General features: G+C 41.2%; 2 protein-coding genes across 2 annotated transcripts; both read left to right on the plus strand.

Annotated features, from left to right (window-relative positions):
- Nucleotides 1–195: 195 nt before the first annotated feature.
- rpl18 (ribosomal protein L18) lies at nucleotides 196–5,639 on the plus strand. Its single transcript, XM_039807061.1, has 7 exons — nucleotides 196–320; nucleotides 988–1,074; nucleotides 1,228–1,335; nucleotides 1,918–2,016; nucleotides 2,186–2,309; nucleotides 4,051–4,120; nucleotides 5,505–5,639. The coding sequence occupies exons 1-7, from the start codon at nucleotides 318–320 to the stop codon at nucleotides 5,578–5,580; spliced, it is 567 nt and encodes a 188-aa protein (XP_039662995.1). The 5' UTR covers nucleotides 196–317; the 3' UTR covers nucleotides 5,581–5,639.
- Nucleotides 5,640–6,244: 605 nt separating this feature from the next.
- Nucleotides 6,245–17,367, plus strand: sphk2 (sphingosine kinase 2). The gene is made up of 8 exons (XM_039805856.1): nucleotides 6,245–6,373; nucleotides 7,964–9,616; nucleotides 12,184–12,333; nucleotides 12,410–12,504; nucleotides 12,677–12,792; nucleotides 13,338–13,541; nucleotides 13,671–15,261; nucleotides 15,633–17,367. The coding sequence occupies exons 2-8, from the start codon at nucleotides 9,154–9,156 to the stop codon at nucleotides 15,693–15,695; spliced, it is 2,682 nt and encodes an 893-aa protein (XP_039661790.1). The 5' UTR covers nucleotides 6,245–6,373; nucleotides 7,964–9,153; the 3' UTR covers nucleotides 15,696–17,367.
- The last annotated feature ends 2,830 nt before the right edge of the window (nucleotides 17,368–20,197 follow it).

Genomic DNA, 20,197 nt, shown 5'->3' on the forward strand with positions numbered 1-20,197 from the left:
AGCATCCAAAGAGCACCATGTCATAGGACAATTTTTACTGTACAAATTCATAAAATAAATCAAAATTAGTCACTAAATGAGGAATAAACTATCATATCTCTTGCCCATGGATGCTAAAACAACCTTCCCTCTTCACCACATAGGCAGTAAAATGATGTCTTCACCACTGGAGGCGCCATCTTGAATCATCGCAGTTGTTTTGACTTCGTCCTGCAGGAAGTGCATGCCCCCGTAACCAATCAGAGACCCGAGATTTCAGTGCAGTGTTTATCGCGAGACCTCAGCTCTTCCTTTTCCCTTTTCGCTCTGAGCCCAAGATGGTAGGTGCTGCAAGTAGAAAATGTAAACTACGAAATCTTGACTATCCACGATCATCCTCTGAATTAAAACATCGTATTTCCTCAATGAAAACTTTTACTGGTTCTATACATCATTCACTTTACAGTCCTGTTGTGATTTCGTGTTATTTGACCATGTAAATGATACTAGCTTACCGTCTTTGATGCCGATGTAGTGCCGTCCAGGTAGCCGCTTCACGTCCTGAGGTTGATCAGAAACGAGCTTTAAACGGGGTTCAGAATGCGGAATATTATGTTAATCCTTAATTCCTATTTCGCCAAGTTACGGTTTGTTTCTAAATGTCAAATTCAGCCGTACTTTAGAGTGTAAGCTTGTTTGCTTTGCCGCTGGTGATAGCAGTTAGCTGTGGAGTGTCAACGTGTGAACCGGCCTGTACGCTATAACGTTACATGTTGAGCTTATTAACTAAAGGGACGTTACAGTTTTTATTAGTAATATAAATTACTCTCATAGTTTAACATTGCGTTGTCGTGGTAGACTTGAATGTTCAATGTAAGATTAGGAATGAAGCCTGGGTGTAATAGATGCCATTATTGGTATACAAAGTGCTTAAGATTAAACTGACTGTGCTGCTTGTGAATGCATTACTGTAATATTCTATTAATGTGGTTTTGTTTACTTTTCAAGGGAGTTGACATCAGACACAACAAGGACCGTAAGGTGCACAGGAAAGAGCCAAAGAGCCAGGATATCTACCTGAGGCTCCTGGTCAAGGTAATTTCTACTTACACATTATGCTTTACTCATTGGAAAAATACCACTAGTAATTATTTCTCTCATCTTAGCACACAAAATTATCACTTGACAACTATATTCTTCATTCTAATCTTATGTGATATTCCTAACTATCCTGCTGGGTTCTTACAGTTGTACAGGTTCCTGGCCCGCCGCTCTAATGCTCCCTTCAACAAGGTCGTCCTGAGGAGGCTCTTCATGAGCAGGACCAACAGGCCACCCATCTCCATTTCCCGCCTGGTCAGTTTCAATTGTATCCTATCCTGTCCACCATTAATGAATCCATTATTTCTTTATTAGATTTAGACATTTTTTCAAAAAGTACATTTGGTTTGACTGTTGTTTTTTAGGGCTGCATAGATTTGAACCACTGGATCAGTATCCGTGCAGATGTGACAGATCTACACCAAATATGGTTTCTTTGTCATATTTGGTAAAAGCATTGGTATCAATAGATACCTGATGTGAGAGTTTGGTAAAGAAAAAGATGGATTGGTGCATCCCTTGTTTTCATTGGACCTGTTCTGCTTTCCAGCGGCTCTGACTTTCAGGATGTAGTTTGGATTGGGTTAACAAATTTTGATAGAACTTTGGCCAGTGTTTATTTTATCTGGCTCTTAAGTTGTATTGCATCTCAACACTAACCTTGGAAATACATTATATATGAACTGGTAGTCAAATTATTGTAGACACAATGTTATCCATGTAATGCAGCCAACAACTGCCTGATATTGCCCAAGTCCTAATGTTAAAGTTGCATGAGCTCTGTTGGTAGTTCAGACGTGTGTGCTCAATTTCTGACTTTGCTTCCATTGCAACCAGATCCGTAAGATGAAGATGCCTGGCCGTGAGAACAGAATCGCAGTTGTTGTGGGATCCGTCACTGATGATGTCAGGATTCAGGATATCCCCAAGCTCAAGGTAACCTTTTTTTTTTTTTTAGATAGATAGATAGATAGATAGATATATAATTACATTTTTTTTTTCCATAAAGATGTGATTCAGCCCATTGCGTATATTCCCTCAACATTGTAATGTTGTTGGTGACAGTCTCTGACATAGTCCTCATGTCCTGTTTGTGTTCCCACAGATCTGCGCTCTGAGGGTAACCGATGGTGCCCGCCGCAGGATCCTGAAGGCAGGCGGTCAGGTGATGACCTTTGACCAGCTGGCTTTGGCTTCTCCCAAAGGACAGGGCACAGTGCTGCTGTCAGGTAAATAAACATGTTATATTCAATACCATGACGCAATTGGAGTAGATAATGTAAGCCCTCATTCAGTGTGTTTTTATATGCAGTTAAAAAAAAAAAAACGATTGTATTCGGGTTAAGGCCATACCCTGATTTCTCAAACGCCTTACCCCGGTTAAAATGGGAGTTTTCATAACCCGGTTGACAGAGGTAGAAAACTCCTTCAGTAACCAGGGTATTCCTTCATGTATACACCTTAACCGGGGTATGATTGGGTTAAGCATATGCGCATGCTTCAACTGCCCCTCCCCACTCAGCTGGAGTGGCTTTTGAATTGAAAATAATCCATTGGCGCGGTGAGTCGTAGTTGTTGCTTTGATGCCATACATGAAAAGAGCGATGCCCGAATCGGTTGTGGGCCATCGGCACCAAAGATTCTTTCCCGCTCGTGTATACAGGGAGAACAGGCATAACCCTGTTATTCACTCAACCGGGGTTATGACCATACTCTGGTTACTGCTGCATGTAAACACACTGTACAGTACTTTGGCCATCAAAGTGGTCTACAAATTAAGCTCACATTAATTACAAATGTAGCGTCAGTCAGTTGATCATATTAAATGATTTAGGGCTAAAACGAATGATTATTTTCATTGTCTTAATTAGTTCTTTGTTCTATAAAATAAAATTTCAGAAAAATGTCAGTGTATTCCAAAGCCCAAGAGGACATCCTCAAATGTCTTGTTTTGTCCACAACTCAAAGAAATTATGTTTACTGTCATGGAAAAGTGAAGAAACTAGAACATATTCCCATTAAGAGCTGGAATGAGAATTTGTACTGTAAAAATTACTCAAATTAATCAATCAACAACATTGTTGGCGATTAATTTAATAGCTGACAACTAATCAATTAATCTTTGCAGCTCTAAAATGATACACTGATGATACCATGGCTGGCAGATTATGAGGGAAATATGCGATAACGTATGCCGATTATATTATTTGGAATAGACAGATATTAAAATGTACTAAATTCTGCTGCTTTAAATAAAAATTGAAAGGAAATCCTTTTCAACATTTTTATTGAAAATTGAACTGAAAACCAGGTAACCTAAAAAGAAAAGGGAGTTACATGTTAAAGTGCAGTTTTCTACTGATAATCTTTCAACTAACCAAATGTTTTTCCACATTGCATGAAAAGTTTGAAAACTGCCTTTAGTCCACATCGTATTTTCACACTAAAGTATAACCAAATGCTATAAATTATCGGCATCAAGTGCTAGTGAGTTTTATGGGGGTTATCATTTAGTGCTGTTTTTTTGGTAAATTTATTAATCCACAAGATTGATTATTGGAAGAGATGTCTTGATGTATTCAAAATATGTTCCTGCCAACAAATCAAAAATATCCTCCTGTATACGTAAGGAGGTGCACACATTAGTTTTTCTGTCTCCTATACTGTTCAGTTAGGACATTTATATATATATAATTTTTTTTACTTGAACATTCAAAGTTAAATGAGCATAAGAAATACATAAACAAAAATGTGCAATACTTTTTTAAATAACTTAAGAAAATGTAATCACAAATACAGAACTGTAATTTGAGATATTTGTACTTAATATCTGCCACAAGCCGATAAAAATGTGGCATGTTAGAATTATACTTTAGGAATGTGAGTGGGAATACTTTATGCTAGTAATGTTTTATGAGATGCTGTATAATATTTGTATCTGCTTTTAATCTGAAACCTTTGTTTGTTCAGGACCCCGTAAAGGCAGAGAGGTGTACAGGCACTTTGGAAAAGCCCCTGGAACTCCTCATAGCCACACCAAGTAAGTGTACAGTTGCTTTATCTCCATCTTGTCTGATATTCTGGTTAATATGATTATATACAGCATTTATTTAAGTGGATTATCCATAATAGGTAGTAAGGGGAAAAGCACAGGTGTAACTAATATAATAAATCTTCACTTTGTTCCTTAAGTGTGCGAGTAAGCATATGGCCCTGGTACACTAGAATGCAATGCTACCATTGGTGATGTTACTGGTTACACCTGTGTTCAACAGGTCAAATGCCTATGAGACAAATTTGCGTTAACTGTTGGCATGACTGTTGCGACTATGTTCTGTTCAATTCTGGCAGTTCACCAAGAAAATGCAATGTATTTTGCTCTTAATCTGAGTGGTGTTATACATAGTGTGGTTTTCAGAGAATAGTTTTTTTTTGTTTTTGTTTTTTGGAGATGATGGGTGTTTTCACAGCAGACATTTTGACTTGTCTAAGTAGGAAAAGCACAGGTGTTACTAATAGCATTAACAATGCTCTTATTTAACTCTTCTAATTAAGTGCCGTAAACCAGTATGGGCAATGCCAGCATTTTGAAATTGAAGCAGCTAAATGGATTTCAGTTGTCATTCATTTTATATTTAACATAGGGCTGCTCAATTATGGGAAAAAATATAATCACGATTATTTCGGTCAATATTGAAACAATTATTGCAACTTAAACAGTGGAAAATTAAATCAACAGTAAATAAAAAAAAACACACATACAACTGTGAAATTTGTCTTAATACTTTTCCCATTTAAACTTCATTTTTTTTATTCAGAACACAAGAGAAAATAAGAATGTACTGCGAAACGTAATGAGTTAAATTGCATTTCTCGATTTATTCTGTTTTTGGGATCATTGGGAGCTGAAATCATAATCTCAATTACATTTTGATTAATTGCACAGCCCTAATTTAACACCTGTGCATTTCCTACTTGGACATGTAAAATGCCTATAGTGTCTGGCTGAATATTCTGTACATGTACATAAAACTCATGGGCTACACCTCTTTGGAAATATGAGTTATGATCACACAAGATTATACAAACAGCATGTGATTTCAGTCACAATCTACAGTATACTATAGCAAAGGAATACTCATGTTTGCGAGTGTTATTTATTGAGAAGAGTTTTGAGCACAAGAAATCCAATTAAGCTCCATTGTAAAACAGAGTTAAATCAGTGCTTTGTCAGAACACAAACCCCGAGTGAGTAGTTGGCACACAAGTAAAAATTAATGATGACTCTTAAACAATTTTAGGGATAAGTTGTGAATAGTGGGGGTGCTAGGTCGGCTTTGCAGTCATTTGTAAGGCTGGTGTTGGCATATTAAGATTGGGTTTGTGACACCATTTTATACTAAACTATTGTTTGTCTTCTCCAGGCCCTACATCCGCTCCAAGGGCAGAAAGTTCGAGAGAGCTCGTGGTCGCAGAGCCAGCCGTGCTTACAAGAACTAGTCTGTGTCTTTGTTTTCCATGCAATCTGATACAAATAAAGGATCGACTGTACAAAATGAGTTGCCTTTTGTGTTTTATTGGACAGCTTGCACACCCTTGCAAAAACATCAAACGTCACTAATTAAAAGCAGAACATGTCAAATGCTGATTAACATCACAGGAGAGGACCAGGATGAAGCTAACACATCTCCCATTTAGGCTATGTTCACACCATAGACTGTGGTCTACACACACAGCTGTCCATTCATTCTCATTTTGAATGAGCATAATGCGTTTAAAGGCTGCAAGGGGGTGCTGGAAAAACGCAGTAGCCTGCAGCGAGAAATTAAGAGATATAAACATGGGAAAAAACAACCCGACATCGCGCTGCGGTGGCCAGTAATCTAACCGGCGAACACTTGTCAGGCCACGGGAGTACCATTCCGTAAACGGTAAACCAACCTGCCGAATCGCTTGCTTTGGTCTCGATGCGACCTTAGAACTTTTTTACCCTACTTACAACCCATTCTTTCCATTTCCAGCCTTCACTTAAGTTTTAAGGAAATCTGACGTTTGATCAGTATTGACCATAGGTATTGACGAGTTGGCCGGAAAAAAAACAAGACGTGGCCAGGAAGTGTTGGTCTGTCAATGATAGGAGAATGTCGCTGGGTGTTGCAATGTTTTCCTTATCGCCATTGGACTTCCGCTCCGCCGCTCAAAGCTGCCGCTGCTGCGTCTCCAGACACTTCCTGCACGGAGCTACAGTTTTCAGAGCAAGCGACGCTCGTCGTGTGGGGGGAGACAAGATGAGGTAATTTGCGGTGTTATGCCTTGATATATTACATTAAACTTGGCTCCTTCTAAGCGGATGCCGGTAAAAATATAACTCTTTAAAAGTTACAAATGTTCGTGTTACTTCGGCTTGATATAATCCTTAGCTAACGTTAACGTTGTGATACACCGTTATCTGCGCTAACTTGGATAACGTTACCTCCTTAAACCAATCAATAAACGAGACGTAAAATGTCAAATTGGGGCTTGTCAGTGCACCCATGGTAATTTCTAGTATTTTTGAAGAGAATAAAGTGTCAATAGTGCCGTAAATTAGCTTGAACTCAGGCTACATTTTAAGTAGTAAACTGCTAGCCGCTGCTAACTGACAGCGCTGTGTTGCGCAGGGAGGTCAGCTTACTGTATTCACAACATTCGCTAACGCCTGTATCACCTTGATTTAACGTTAAGATTCGTGACTTTTAACGCTTTTTGGTTGTTGGTAGCTTTTTCATAGGCTGCAACATTTATGAAAATGTATCTTCAGCTTAGGTGTGCTGTAACTGTTAAACTAACGTATAGCAAGAGTTAGCTAGCTAAGTTGTTACGACGGCTAACCGAAACCTGCCCAAAATACCCCGAAGTCACTCAACAACAGACCCATTGTGTGGGGGACAAAATTAGCCTGCCGATATTATTTCTGGGTGTCCCCGCCCTGCATTTCAAGGACGTTAGGTGCAACAATGGGCATCACTGGTCACTGGGGTACTTTTTGTGTGTGTTTAATCAAGACAGGGCATCAGCCAAGTATTGATTTTGTCTGCACCGCAGCTTGCATAGTGTTTCCGGGCTGTTATAAAACTTGAAAGAAGGATGTGACTAGTTTATTAATTTCGGGGAACGTTATACCGAAGTCCCACGCTGATAGTCCTGTTGTACTTTGACACACTAAAGTCTAATTAGCTGGACCCTGCTGACTTGGATGGATTATTAACTCGGGAACAATTTAGGATTGCTAAGTAAGATTGTTTCATGCTAATGCGTATTGCAAAACCTCTAAAATCCAGTACAATGTAGGTCAGCAATTTGCAAAATCTCAATCCTAGATTCAAATTGTGAAAGAGTCACTGGTTCCCCAAATCCTGTTACACAAAAGCCCTATTTAAAAAAAAAAAAGAAAAGCAAATACCAACCAGATGTGGTCGTTCACATTCAACATTTCATGCATAATTATGTGGTGTCTCAGCAAGGCGGTGAGGATGTGTGACTGTTAGTCATTCTGTACAAAGACGCACTTGGGGTCAACGGGCAAGTGGGGCCTTGTATTGCTTCACCCTGTAACCATAATATTTTTATCTTATCATGATAGTTCTTCTCTGTACTTGTTCTACTCCAGTTGTAAAAGTGTGATACAGAAATATTCACCTTTGCACAGTGAAATCCCAGGTGAATTAGGGGCAAACAAATTATTTATTTAGTTTAGTGGGCCCCCTACTTTAATGGGAATTTCTTACCCATCTGCTCTCAAAATTATTTAATGTGGATCATCCATACATTAAAGTTCTGCAGTTCTTTTTTCCACTGTAAAAATTGACTTTTGTCCTCCTCTCCTCCTTTTGTGTTCTTACAGGAATAAAGATCTTTGGGAGGGAACGTGAGGCTTGACTCAAGGACATTACCATGACATAGACTAAGAGTCCACCTGGAACTGTCTCCTTGTTTGTCTTTTGTTAGGTTTCTGTTTTTATTTTTTCGTTGTCTAGTCTCCAACTGTCTTACCTGGTGTTTACACTCTCCTTGTGGAGAACAGATAATGAAATAGTATGCAGGAGTGTTTGTTTGCATGAAACTTTAATGTATCGCACTACTGTCTAGAGGACTGACCTAGTCACTCCTCGTGTCAGCCTCCTATATCACAGAGATTAAAGATAGCAATAGAGGTATCAAAGGTCTTGAAAAAAGTCTGCACTTATCATATCATTGCAGGAATAAATTACATTTCGGCCAGCACTTTTCATCCAACACACTATACCGAATTCTTTACTTGTGCTTTAATTTAATTGTTGTAGCCTTCTTGTTTAAACAAGGTGCGATTGTTTTTCTTATTCATACTTAATGGATCTATTTTTCAATGCAACCAAGAGTTTTAGTTTTGTCCATTTGTGTAATTATTTAAAGATGTATTATTAATGTCGAGGAGCTGCTCAGCTGCCTGATATTGTTATCGCAATAGGCGGCTTTAAGTTGTAATGTAAACATTCTTTTTTTTTTTACTTATGCAATCTTTGTGAAGAACAATTTTGTTTGAATTACTTATCTTGTAGTGGGAAAATATACATTTTTAAGTTTTATTGTCTTTGAATATGTTGAAGTATTGCTCATTTTTCCACTGGCAGTAAACTGTAGAAGCTGATGGCTCTTCAGATCAAACTGATGGGAGCTTTCTAACTGTGACGCAAAGACTGATCTTAAGCAGTTTCCATCTTCACTGGATAAATACTCTAAACAGAAGAACCTTTGAACTGGAGTTTTCTTCTCAAATGAAGACATACCTCTTTAATAGATGGACGGAAACAAACTAAGAGCAGATTTTTTTTGTGTGACATTGTCTCTTGAATCCAAACACTGAAGAGGGAGAATGATTTTGAGGAGATTTCAGGGATAAAGCTCTCAGACTGACATTCAGATACATTTGGATTTTCCCTGCAAATCGTACGAGAGCTGCCGGATTCCACAAGCCTCTAACTGTAGAAAACACGACCCTAAAGCTTGTTAAACCAACTTTTTCCTGTAAAAGCCTTGTCCGCTTCAGCAGTGAGGATGCGATCTCCTGAACCATCTTCACCTTCCACAGCAGAAGCCCTCCTTCATGGCCAGTTTGCCAGTTGGGATTCAGGCAGCAACAGCAACAATAACAGCTGCCCCAACAGCCCTGGTGGTCCGGGGAGACACTCTCCCGCTGCCTCCCCTACTCCGGCTCCAGCCTCCAACTATGCCTTGACCCTCACCCACACCCACATACATATTCAGCGGCTGTCACCACGGCCGGGGAAGGAAGCCCGTCTCTTGCTGCCTTTATCAGAGCTAGTGGGGTGCAGCTGCCCTCGCGCCCCTGCGCCCCCTCTCCTGGTGCTGTACTGGTACCCGCCAGGCAAACGACGTAAAGGGGTGTCTCGGCGCAGGCAGGTGAGGGCCTACCTGGCAGAAAGCAGGTCTGAAGCTGAGAGGTGGTCAGCTGCTGTACAGTGTCTACTCAGAGGTGTGACTGTCACTGCTGAAACAGGTGAGTGTGTGTCTCACCAGGTTGATGATGGTTGATGGTTGTTAGATAGTGTTACAGGACCATTCTGTTCATGGTAGTAGCCCATTGACCTCATTTTGCATACATTTCCTCACTGCAGACTGTTTTAATGAGTGAAAGAATTTTCCTAGTTTAAAATTTTTCTAGTTGTCCGTTATGAAATTCAACTTGTAGAAAACATTTTGAAAACCATGCTGCTTTTCCCTTAAACCCCAAGTTAGCTTTTTTTAAATTAATAATCCTGTGCATTGATATAGTGTGAAGTTACAGTGAACATCTTAGATGATCAGTAGATGATGTAGTGTGATTTACTTTGGCTGACCTTAATGTTTGTCTCTATGAATAAGTATTGAATTCCTGTTTATTACGTGAAACCACGCAATATTGCCTCATGCCGCCTTGATTTATGCCTCCTTTTGTAAATGCTTGCTAAGTATAGCTTAATGTCACAGTGACCCAAAACTTTTCTGTAAATACAGCATAGCCACGTTTCAACACAATGTTCTGGGGTCTTTTATGTCCCCAGAACTATTTTCGAGGAACTCAAAGGTTCCTTCAGATCATTGTTGTCTGCGTTTCCACTGCTGTCTAAAGACCCGTGAAGATTAGGAAAGCCTGCAGTTCAGTGTGCCCGCCCGTATTGTCTAAAAACACTTGGAGAAAAAAAACTAAATAGATTTTGTCTCACTGTGCTTTACAGCGTAACCACTGAGAAATCATCAAAAAATAAGGGTTTATTTCTCTCATTCCAAGCACCGCCATGCTCTCTCTTTCTCGCCCAAGACACACATCTGCAGCCGGCAGTACAGTGTGGCTGCTGGCTCTCTCTCTTTGTCTGTCTTTTTTAAATAAGTCAGTAAGCCAACAGCAGAGTATATAATTACTTTGAATGTTATCAAACAAAGAGAAATGTTCTCCCCTCGTCCTAAAATGGTCATTAATCAAAATGAGAGTACTTCCTTGTTTTATGAATGAAGCGGTCAGTGAGTTTAAGCAGCCGTGCTGTGTGAGTTTGACCAATCAGCAGCGGTCATCCCTGCAAACCCCACCCCGAAGATTCCTGTACTAAGGAATTACCCTCTGATCAGGGACTTTTGGGGAGAGAAATAAAGCCCCCAGAACTTAATGTAGACCCTGGTCACCCATATTGTGTCACTGAGAACACAAATGGTATCAAGAGTAGTTAAGCATTCTAGGGGTTATGTAGCAAAAACAAAGGGGGATTAACACTTATAGAGTCTAAGAGGCTGTGATATTTATTATTCAGAGTACTTAGTTTGGATTTATTTTTCTTTGTTTGTTTCACATAACTACATCTCACATTTATCTAATACTACTTTGTTTTTCTGCCCTTATCTGTCCTGCACACACGGTCTGTATCATTCAGTGTCAAATGAGACAAAGGGTGGGGCTGCTGCAGCTTTCCACCTTTTCCCAAGCGCTGTATCCCCCTCAGCCTCAATAATCAAAGAGATCGCAAGTGATTACTTTAGACTGTTTTGATTTATCTTTCTCCCAATATTACCTACTGTATGCATCACACTCTTTTGTCATCTCCTCCTCTCTCCTATCTCTTCTTTAGACTTAATCTTTAACCCATAATTCTCATTAATTTGTCCGTTTGTTTTTCCTCATTCTTTACCTATCACATCATTGTCTCCTTCCCCCAACAGAGAGAAAAGTCCTTCATTTAAATTTTTTTCCAAATCCTCTGTTTGACCTTTGTCTGCTCTTGCCTCCTCCTTACTCTGTTGCAGTTCACCCTATTTGTCTGTTTTGCCAGCCTTCTGTTTAACCCCTAGTTTCTGTTCCACTTTGCTCACATAGCTTTCATTCCATCTTATCTCGTTGTTATACTTCTCTTACCTAATCAATCCATTTCTCAATCTCTTGCTGTCTTGATTCTGTTACTTTTCATGCCTTTTCTGTTTTTGCTTTAGTGTGGTTTGTTGCATAATCCAGGATTATCTGAGAGTGCAGTTATTTTATCTCCTTCCCTGCACCGCTGGCATCCATCTGTACCAAACTAAATCTTAGATAGATGTTCAGAGCTAACTATAGAAGCTTTTTATTTATTCTAAGCTTCATACCTGGGCTGATGAAAGAGTAGTAAAGTGGAGTAGAGTGTTGCCTCTGTGCCCTAGTTGGACAGAATTCAAGATTTGATTTGATTCTTATTATTTCACCACCTGGTTTTATTGAATTCCTATATCAATATGTTTCTATATGTGTTGTTAATCCAGTATTACTATGTTACCAATTTATATAATTTCTTAAAATGCAAAAAAGAAAGAAAGAAGAATTGCTTGTGTCCTTTACCATGTATCATGATTTACGTGCTCTTCTGTGCCAGCATTATGAGATCTTGTGAGGTGAAATAAATGAAGTTTAAATGGTTGAATGCACTCAAAGTCTAGGGTTGGGCAACACTGTGTAATGACAGATCCCAGTTGGCTTGCTTTGCATTGAACCTCTAGTTCCTTTCTTTGTTCTGGACAACAACTCTGTGAGTTTTAACTTGTCCATGCTCTCTCTTCTTTTTCAAACAGAATTTTCAAGAAGTCTGCTACCTCGTCCCAGGCGACTACTGTTATTGGTCAATCCCTTCAGTGGGAGAGGCCAGGCAATGCAGTGGTGTCAGACCCATATCCTGCCAATGATCAGAGAGGCCAACATCAGCTACAACCTTATACAGACAGGTAACACATCCAAAGGCAAAGACAGATAACACATTTACGTATAATACCTGGTGTTAATTTAATGAATCTGTCTCAGAGCGTCAGAACCATGCCAGAGAGCTTATCAGAGAGTTATCGCTCCCAGAATGGGATGGCATCATCATTATCTCTGGAGATGGCCTGCTGCATGAGGTGTGTAACGCTTTTGTTGAAGGGCTAAGCATCGTGGAATTTAGGGGTATGTTCAAGGGGGGGAATAATATAACCGTGAAGATATTGTGTGTTTTTATACCACATGTACATTACAGCTTAAACTGTGTCCATCGATATGATTTTCAGAATGTTTTGTGTTGTGTTCCTGCAGGTAATTAATGGGCTGATGGAGCGTCCTGACTGGGAACAAGCTATAAAAACACCTGTTGGCATTCTTCCCTGTGGCTCTGGGAATGCACTGGCTGGCTCCATCAACCACTATGCAGGGTAAGCATGTATCTCATTCATATAAGATAATCCTTTATTGATCCCAGATCAATAATTATTGATGAATAATTATCAGATATCTGTCAAGGTGAGACTTGTTTTCAGTCTAAGCTCTGTGTACCCAAAAAGTGGTAATTAAGGATATCCTATAATACATATTCTCTGTATTTTCTCAGTATATACTTTGCAACTGCTTGACTAATCAACCATTTTCTATCTTTAAGTTTATCTTCTATTATTTTCTTAGTTTAGATCATATTTGCTGAGAATAGTGCTGTTAATAGGTTGCTGTACAGACACAGGACATTTTAAAATTGTATATGAGCTCAGCATTATTAGGTCCTGCCCGAGTCAAGCTCTTTTATATCACAAATTTGACATGTCATCTTTCAAAAGAGAACTATGTTGCTGTTTTTGTCATCACCTTGTTATCTAGGCCTAGAAATCTCTGAATAGCGAAAGGACTCTGTATTGACCTGTTGTTTGTACAGTTTTCTCATTATCTTTACTGACAGGAGGTGTTGTCTTCTTTATATCTCCCTCAGGTATGACATGTGCCTTCGGGAGCCCCTCCTTTTGAATTGCTGCTTTTTGATTTGTCGAGGCGGTGTTCGACCGATGGACGTGGTCTCTGTGACAACAAGCCCTTCTCCCTCCACCAACAGTCGTACTGCAGCACCCAGGAGACTGTTTTCTTTCCTCTCTGTTGCCTGGGGCTTTGTGTCCGATGTGGACATTGAGAGTGAGAGGTGGGTGTGTAAGAACATCAACTGTTGGCTTTGTTCATCTAAGCATTACTCTAGTTATCCTGAAATATCATATATTTTTATGTATTAACAGATTTATTACAAAAAAATGATTTACTTTCCTGATTCCAGGTATCGTGGCCTGGGCTCAGCTCGCTTCACCCTGGGTACCCTGGTGCGCATAGCTTCTCTTCGATCCTACAAGGGTCGTCTGTCCTTCCTGCCTCCCTCTATTAGCGCCACATCACCAGACGCCACACCTCCTCCGCCAAGGAGACCCCTCTCCCGCAGTATCACAGAAGGCCTGGATGGCTTCTGTCGAACGCCCATCCATCGCACCTGCTCTGACATGGGCATCAGCGAACAGAGGAGCCTGCGTAGGGGTGAGGGAGAGAGGGAAAAAGAGGAGAGGCAGAGAGAAAGGGACAGAAGAAGGGAGAGGGCTAGGGGAGGAGGAACTGGCGTGGTGAGGGCAAGCAGCCTGGCAGAGGACAGGGAGAGAGAGGTAGAGATGGAAGCAGAAGAGGGGAGATCAGGGACATGTTCAGAGAGTTCAGAATCAATTGAAAGGGAAGACTGCAATATGGGAAAGATAGAAAGGTTGGCTGGGATCAAGGATGAGAGGGAAGATGAGGGAATTGTAGAGCAAGACTCCAGTGAGATGGAGGAGGAGGATAGGGGGAAGGATGGGGAAGGCAGTGGTGGTTCTACAGAGGGGGAGAGAGCGTTGCATGCAGTAGAGCCGGGAGAGAGCCGTGGGGTAGACATGGGGCGAGAGGCAGATGAAGAGCCAGAGGGTTACCAAGATGGGCTCCAGAAAGCCAGACAGGCACGGAGAAAGAATTCAGCCCCTTCAAGCCAGATAGCCAACGCTCTCTTCAACCAGCCTCTCAGTCGGGAGGCTGACACAGATTCGGGCACTTCATACGGGGTAGAGGACATGGATCTGAATGGAACCTACTACCAGGAAGAACCCTACCAACTGGACGTTGCTCGTGAGCGATCTCTCACCATCTCCTCTCCCTTTCGTCACTCACCCTTCTCTAACAAGCCCAAGACGCTGGACCAAAACCAGAACACCTCCCGGCCGAGGCCCCTCTCTCTCCTCCAGCACTCCCACTCAAACTCCCTCCCCCCTAAACTCCCTTCCCTCTCCCTGTCTCTTTCTCCGACACCCCCATCTTCCCCTTCATGTGCCTCCCCACACTCTTCATCCTACCTCGTCCCCCGTCCTAACACCCCAAATTCTACTTCGCCCTCACCCTCTCTACGCACACCGTCCTCATCTTTTAACTTTGACATTGCTGAGCCAGCAGGACCCCTAAAGAACCGTCCTTTTGTCTCACTGCCTTTAAATATCCCTCGGGATGACTTGTTACCTCCCCTCGACCAACCCCTTCCCACCAGAGACTGGGTCACCATCGAAGGGGACTTTGTCCTGGTCCTGGCCCTTTATCAGTCTCACCTCGGGGCTGATCTTCATGCTGCACCCCAGGCCAGGTTCGACGATGGGCTGATCCACCTGACCTTTGTGCGGGCGGGGATCTCCAGAGCCACTCTACTGAGACTGTTCTTTGCCATGGAAAGAGGAAACCACCACTCCGTCAGCTCGCCTTATGTGAGCCATATTTCCTGTAAGGCCTTCAGGCTGCAGCCTCTGTCTACACGGGGGACACTCACTGTGGATGGAGAACTGGTGCCCTATGGGCCTCTTCAAGCACAGGTCAGAAAAGGGAAAATGGTGTTTGGTACATACTAAGTGCACTTGTAAAGTGCTTTGATCTGAGTGTATTAACTGTAGGTGATTGGATGTGACCCTTAGTTTGCTCAAGTTAGGGATTTTGATTACCATCCATTCATAAAGCACATGCTCATGAAACTGTAATAAACTTTGTAGGACTGTGCACGAGATAGTATAGTATATGTTAAAACGCATGATTATTTTTTCCCAACCAGTAAGGAGAGGTGTGTTGTATTTTTAACTGTATGCCTCTACTGTAATAAGTGTTAATGCTGTAGAATTATGTTTTATGAGTTACTATGAGATTTATCATTGGTAGTAATTTTATTTTCTGATCTCTCAATGTTTCACAGGTTCATCCTTCCCTGGCTCGTCTCATCGTTGGTGACTCTGGAGTGAAGATTACCAGATTCTAATCGGGTGGTTGAGCTGATTGACAGATACAGCACTATACTGAATTATGTAATCTCTGCTGTCATCTATACTCTGAAAGAGCGTGGAGTATTAGAGAGACTTAAAATAGCCTGGATAGCAGAAACTGCTTTTCTGGGGTTTAATGAAAGGGATAACCCACGAGCCATGCATCATTGGAGCATGACTGCAGGGATTAATAGCAAATTTAAAAATGGATGAAAAATGCGCCTCATTGCACAGTTGTCGGATTACGCTCAGCATACCCTGAGAAGCATGAAAACTGCACAGCCTGGGATAGTAAGAGGGAAGAACGATCGAATGTTTATGGAGTTTTTTTTGTGTGCAGGTGCATGTGTTGGATGTATACATAGAGGTATGCATGCAGAGAAGCACTACCTGAATTTTGCCTTTTAATGATAGAAAGAAATCAGATGAAAATCAGAGAAGGTTTTTCTTAAACATGAAATGCTATAAAATATACATTGAGATTCACTTGGCCCCAACCCTTTATCTTTAACCTGCTCTCTATGTCCAAACTTCCGTCCATGAAAAGAATGCCTTATCTGACACTGGACAGTACAGTTGTACCTTTGCCCTTACTTGTTCTTACTTATATAAGAAACCCAAATATATTCAATCTCTGTCCACCTATCATAGTGTCCGTCCACTACATCAAAGCAAAGCTACGCTTATATACTTAGACATACTGGTAGACTCACCTACCTACTGTTATCTTTGAGCACACTGCTCTCCACTGTTTAAAGCATCAGTCGAGAAAAATATGGACACTTTAATGACCATTTTGTTCATGCAAGTTCCTCAATGTAGTGCAGCGAGATTAGCTTGTCAGGGTCATTACATAGTAGGAGCAATGGAACCGTTGAACGGTGACCATTACTGACATTTTAGCCAGTGGATGCACGATTATGATGTCAATGATATCACACTTTGCAACATATTGAACATACAAATGTCTGAACAAAGCAAGCTTCTTTGTCAGTGGTATAGTAATTAGTGCATTTTGTACAATAACTAGAGTTGAAGCAGCACAGAAAATCACAACACTAGAATCTATAGTAACTTTTAGATACATCTACAGCGCAATGCAGAATCTGATGCTTTGTTCTAGAAATGGGTGCGCTAGTATTAATAGCCTAGTCTATATACTATAATAAATGGATCACATTACATTCCTAGCCTGAAATTAATTAAATGTCTGAATTTAAACACTCAAAGCTTTTGAAAGGTAGGAGTGACTGACCAGGGCACAACATTAAAATCCAGCTATGTGTTATCACATCAGACTTGTGATCAAGAGATAAATCAGATGGATGTTAAACAACTTTCATTGTGAGAACGTATCCAGCATCAGAGCTGATCTGGTCAAATAAGTGATAGATTGGGTTTTACATTTAATTCTTGAAGCCCCTTCTTGGAATTGTCATGTCTTATAAGATTAATTTTTGTAATGTTATAATAAAACCTGCTGATATACTTGGTCTGGATAAAGGATAAATCATTAGCATGTGCAGTGTATCAATCAGTAGGATCATGTGCCCACTGCTTGGGTCATCATCAACCTACTGTATGCTTTGGTCATGCCTGGACAAATCAATGCCTTTGTATAATAAGCCTGTACATTCTGGCTGTTGATGATAAACTGTTAAAACCTGACTGCAGAAAATGGAGTAAAACTCTTTGCTTACCAGGCCTTTATTTTTTTAATTATTTTTTTTTCTTCCTTTGAGCCCAGCACAATGCAGCTAGTCTACCACACTACACTGTGCTTACACAGAATGTGAATACAACATTTTGAGTCTGGACTTGTAACAGTACCAAATAGAAAAATCTATATACACTTTGAATGGAGTTTTTGCCAAAATGTTTACTCTCAATGTTTAAGAGACTAGTTTTACTTACTTAACATTTCGTTGTCTATGGCCATAGCTCCGACCATGGTGTTGTAGACCAATTTGATAGCCTATGACAATATCGGGCTATAACCCTTCAATTGATAATGCCATTAAGATGTCTGTAGTGGACTGCCTGTGATGAAATTGTAATGATGACTAAATCCATATGAATAAATGAAACATATATATACATACAAAATGTACAATTAATAGTTAACAGTCAGCCATGCATGTCACACAGTCCCCTGCGCTGCACTGGGACACTCAGACCAAAAACTGTTGTGAGGACATCTAAGAAAAGGAGCAGTGAAGCTGTGGTGGACCTTCAGGAGTGTTTGGACTGTACAGGGATGTTTTCAGGACTGCTAACAACAGTTTGAACAAGTACATGGAAGCTGTGACGTCATACATCAGTTTCTGTGAGGACAGCTGTATTCCAACACGTCCCCAACTCTCAGACAGCTAAGTTGGTGAAAGAAGAGGTGTTTAGGAGTAGAGACAGCGACTGGTTTAAAGAGTCAAAGTACAGGTTTAGTAAGGCGGTGAGAGATGCTAAAAAAAAACGGTACTTTGAGAAACTCGAACAACAGTTTTCAGCTAACGACTCTTCTTCTATCTGGAGAGGGCTCAGACAGATCACCAACTACAAGCCAAAGCCCCCCCACCAACCCACTCCTGGACCCCCTGCAGTTCACCTACACAGCCAACAGGTCTGTAGACGACGCGGTCAACATGGCTCTTCGTTTCAAGCTCCGGCAACTGGACTCCTCCGGACCCTACGCCAGGATCCTGTTTGTGGACTTCAGCTCTGCCTTCAACACCATCCTCCCTGCTCTTCTACAGGACCAGCTGACCCAGCTGCACGTGCCTAACTCCACCTGCAGGTGGATCACAGACTTCCTCTCTGACCGGAAGCAGAGTGTGAAGCTGGGGAAACATATCTCCAATTTTCTAACCATCAGCACCAGTTCCCCTCAAAGCTGCGTCCTTTTCCCTCTGCTCTTCTCCCTGTACACCAGCAGCTGCACCTCCAGTCACCAGTCTGTCAAGCTCCTGATGTTCGTGGACGACACCACCCTCATTGGACTCATCTCGGGATGAGTCTGCCTACAGGCGGGAGATTGACCACCTGGTGACCTGGTGCAGTCAGAACAACTCTGAAGACAGTGGAGATGGTTGTGGAGTTTAGGAAGGGCACAGCGCCACCCGCCCCCATCACCCTGGGCAACTCCACAGTCAACATTGTGGAGTCCTTCCGCTTCCTGGGCTCCATCATCTCCCAGGACATCAAGTGGGAGCTGAACATCATCATTCAGCTCCCTCATCAAAAAAGCCCAGCAGAGGATGTGCTTTCTGTAGCAGCTGGAGAGGTTCAACCTGTTGTTGCTGTTGACTATGATGGTGCACTTCTACACTGCTATCATTGAGTCCATCCTCTCCTGCTCCATCACCATCTGGTATGCTGCTGCCAATGCTAGGCAGACAAGGGCAGACTGCAGCGTATCATCCGCTCCGCTGAGAAGGTGATTGGCTGCAATCTGCCGTCTCTCCAGGACCTGTGGCCTCCAGGACGCCGAGGCGGGCAGAAAAGGTTGTAGCCGATCCCTCTCACCCCGGACACAAACTGTTTGAACCCCTCCTCTCTGGCAGGAGGCTGCGGTCCATCAGGACCAAAACCTCACACCTTCAAAACCGTTTCTTCCCCTCTGCAGTCAGCCTCAACAACAAGGCCCCGGACCCCCACTGACCCACTGACACAGGGACACACTTAGTGCCTATGTGCAGCTACCTGGAAACATTCAGACATGTCAGTGTCACTTACAAAATGTAAAACTGTACTGTTCAAATGTATTTAGAAATCTGTACCCCTCTAACTCAAAGTCAGTGGTGGAAGAAGTATTCAGATCCTTTACTTAATCAGTAAATGTACTAATACCACACTGTACAAATACTCTGTTACAAGTAAAAATCCGGCATTGAAAACATCATATCATATCATCAGGAAAATGTAGGCTACTTAAAGTATTAAAAGTAAAAGTATTCAGTGCAGAAAAATTCTCACATTTTAGAAATTGGAAACGATCAAAACAGTTCTGTCAATCAACTAAGTGTATAATCGACTAATCATTTCAGCTGTACTTGTAGTCTTATATTGTTGGGTAGTTTAATTTTAAATAAAACGTATTTTATTAACTAATTGTAAAGTAACTATTAATTAAAGCTGTCAGATGAATGTAGTGGAGTAAAAGTACCACTTTCCCTCTGAAATGTAGTGGAGTAGAAGTAGAAAGTGGTATGAAAAGAAAAGACTCAAGTAAGTACAAGTACCTCAAATTTGTACTTTAGTACCTCAAATTTGAGTAAATGTACTTAGTTACATTCCACCTCTGCTAGAGTGAGCAATGTTTGTGGACAGCATAGGGCCTTGTGATAATGAAATAAATAAACACTAACCTATCACTGTTTAACCATCCGACTGCCATAATGCATTTATGTCGAACTTCATCTTTGCATTACTAAATATCATACTAAATATAAGTGATTGTATCTTGAAAAACAACTGACCGGAAGTAGACTACTCGAAAGTCAGA

This window comes from Perca fluviatilis, chromosome 7 (assembly GCF_010015445.1).
Source record: "Perca fluviatilis chromosome 7, GENO_Pfluv_1.0, whole genome shotgun sequence".
Classification (NCBI taxonomy): Eukaryota; Metazoa; Chordata; class Actinopteri; order Perciformes; family Percidae; genus Perca; species Perca fluviatilis.

Coding starts and splice junctions, on each gene's coding strand:
- rpl18 (XM_039807061.1), top strand. Junction 1,336..1,917: donor CCATCTCCATTTCCCGCCTG/GTCAGTTTCAAT, acceptor CATTGCAACCAG/ATCCGTAAGATGAAGATGCC. Junction 2,310..4,050: donor GGGCACAGTGCTGCTGTCAG/GTAAATAAACAT, acceptor TTGTTTGTTCAG/GACCCCGTAAAGGCAGAGAG.
- sphk2 (XM_039805856.1), top strand. CDS start 9,154: ATGCGATCTCCTGAACCATCTTCACCTTCCACAGCAGAAGCCCTCCTT. Junction 12,505..12,676: donor GAGATGGCCTGCTGCATGAG/GTGTGTAACGCT, acceptor GTGTTCCTGCAG/GTAATTAATGGGCTGATGGA. Junction 13,542..13,670: donor GTGGACATTGAGAGTGAGAG/GTGGGTGTGTAA, acceptor TCCTGATTCCAG/GTATCGTGGCCTGGGCTCAG.